This window comes from Pteropus vampyrus, unplaced genomic scaffold (assembly GCF_000151845.1).
Source record: "Pteropus vampyrus isolate Shadow unplaced genomic scaffold, Pvam_2.0 Scaffold80, whole genome shotgun sequence".
In the NCBI taxonomy this organism is placed as follows: Eukaryota; Metazoa; Chordata; class Mammalia; order Chiroptera; family Pteropodidae; genus Pteropus; species Pteropus vampyrus.
The window spans coordinates 2,787,478-2,790,118 of NW_011888861.1; the positions used below are offsets into that span (position 1 = coordinate 2,787,478).

A 2,641-nucleotide genomic window follows, 5' to 3' on the forward strand; every position below is an offset into this window, starting at 1 on the left:
TAAAATAGGAAAAGTGAATTTTTTGCTTAGTAGTTGCTGGACCTACTTTGTGACATCAGCTACCCTTCCTGGCTTTCACATCAGACTGATAACAAGTTATTTCTGACAGACAGACCCTGTCCTCTGTGTAATTTTGTTTTTTTGTTTGTTTTTGTTTTTTGGTTTTTTTTTGGACAGTCTTTAATAGATAGGTACTCAAGACTTTCTTCGGGGTGGGGATTGTTTTTTATTTTTTTTGTTTTTATTTCTGTTTTTTTTTTTTGCAAATTGTGCCTATTTCTTTCTGGTTTCATACTTAGAAAACAAATCCATATCACCACCTATAATATTCCACACACATATAAAAGCTATCAGGTCTTTCTCTTTTTGAAAACAAATAGCCACATGTTTTTACTTTTATTCACCAATCTATTTCTTAGAATCTTTATTAATCATTTTCGGGGGTTTTTTTTCTCCTAATACTCTTTTAAATATTCCCCATGTTTCTTTGGATCTTCAAAGTTGCTTATTTAGAAGGATGGAATTTTAAGTGCATTCTAATTAACAACTGATTTAATAAGTACTAGTCTCGGAGCCTCTGGATCCACTATGTGACCTTGGGTTCTTTTATCTTTATAATATGTAGATGGTACTAATTGGTCATTAAGTTTATTTTCCTTCTAAAATTTTGGTACTGTCTACAAGTAAAATAAATAAGAAGGTAAATAGTATAAGATTAAATCAATATAGCACAGCTCTTGCCAGAAATAAGTGTCACAGAGATTTCTTCACCTGAGATTACACTGTGATATTAATGGAAAGAAAATTGGCTTCGTCCTTTGCCTACAGCTTTGTTCTAGGTGATTTGCCATACTCAGTCAATTCAGTATTCATTTCCTCACACTCATCTGTTTGCATTTTAAAATGAGGAATTCTTTTGGGAGAGTTTAAGAGTAAGAGCTCAGAATCACAAAGATAATCATATAAAATTTAATTCTGTTATTAGTCTTCTAAGCCATAGCGAGGAACAATGAGAAGTTCCTTTTCTGATGTGTTGATTAGTCTCTGCAGGCTGAAAGTCAGTGATCCTGTGGAACTAAGATGAACTTGAAATAAGAGCACGTAGAGTCAGCTCTGTAACAAACAAGCAGTATGATGTGGGACAAGCAGTGTCTTCATTTATAAAAGAAAGGGGTTGGGTTAAATTACCTCATGATATCTCTTTCAGGTTTAATATTATGTGGTTCTTTATGGTTCTTTTTATAAAACAGTAGAGATGGTTTTTAAGGTTGGGATTAGGCTAATATACTCCAGAGTGAATCTCTATAAAGTTGAAAGTTAAAAGGGAAATTTTATAGATTGCTTTACACATAATCCTTTTCCTCTTTTTTTCCTCTCAATTATCCCAGGACTATGTGGTGAATGTAACAGAAGAATTCTTGGAGTTCATTTCAGATGGAGCATTGGCAATTGAAGTGTGGGGACACCGGTGTGCTGGAAATGGTAGCTCCATCTGGGAAGTCGATTCCCTTCATGCTAAGACAAGAACGCTGCGTGACAGGTTCGTACTTGGCTGTGAGATTTAGACACAAGGTCAAGACTAAAGAAATTCAGTGGGGAAAGGAAAGTCTTTTCAACAAACAAGACTGAAACAATTGCATATCTATATCAAAAAGAAAATAGAACAAAACCTTGATCTTTACTTCACACCATACACAAAACTTAATTCGAGAGGAATCATAACCTTAAGTATAAAAGATAAAACTATAAAGCTTATAGAAGAAAACAGGAGGATATCTTCTTGTGAAGTTGATCATCCAACAATCCCACTCCTACGTATTTTCCAAAGAAAAATAAAAACATAAGTCCACAACACAGACCTGTACAGGAATGTTTATGCAACTCTATTCATAATATCTCCAAACTACAAGTGACCTAAATGTATTTCAATATGAGAATGGATAAACAAATCGTAGTATTGTTCATATAATAGAATATCATGCAGCAATAAAATATTTAAAAGACTGTTAATATCTATTTGGATAAATCTCAAAAACATGCAGATTCAAAGAAGCCAGGACTAAAAGAGTACATACTACTACATGATTCTATTTGTAGGAAATTCTAGAATAGGCAAAGCTAGTCTATGAGTTTACATGGCTGGTTCAGGAAGGGATGGGAGTAGAGGGCACTAAATGGGAAGAAACATGAGCAACCTTTCTAAGGTAATGGTGGGATAAGTTACACAGGTATATGCATTTATCAAAACTCATTGGTCTCTGTGCTCAAGTTCTGCACATTTCACCGAATTTGTCATATCTCAATAAAATAAATAAAAAGAACTTACAAGGTTGTTTCAAGAGTGCATCATACATAGCACAGTTCCTAGTAAGTGCTCAGTGATTGGTGGCTTATTCCTAATAATGGCCCTGGGCAACAACATTGCTGCTTGTTGGAATGTGTTTTTGCAGGTGGAATGAAGTAACTCGCAGAATAGAAATGTGGATCTCCATATTAGAATTGAATGAGTTAGGGGAATATGCTGCTGTGGAGCTCCATCAGGCAAAAGATGTCAACACAGGAGGCATCTTTCAACTAAGACAGGTACTACGTTTGTTTTTGTTTGTTTCATGGTTTCTCTCTGTCCTATTCTTACACACAA

General features: G+C 34.6%; 1 protein-coding gene across 1 annotated transcript in view; it reads left to right on the plus strand.

Moving 5' to 3' along the window:
- The window catches only part of KIF13A (kinesin family member 13A), a 177,225-nt gene that overhangs the window by 151,571 nt on the left and 23,013 nt on the right, over window positions 1-2,641 (plus strand). Inside the window, exons 21-23 of the mRNA XM_023532273.1 lie at window positions 1,251-1,267; window positions 1,338-1,540; window positions 2,451-2,583. Coding sequence (XP_023388041.1) covers window positions 1,251-1,267; window positions 1,338-1,540; window positions 2,451-2,583 — 353 coding nt within the window. The remainder of the gene's footprint in view (window positions 1-1,250; window positions 1,268-1,337; window positions 1,541-2,450; window positions 2,584-2,641) is intronic.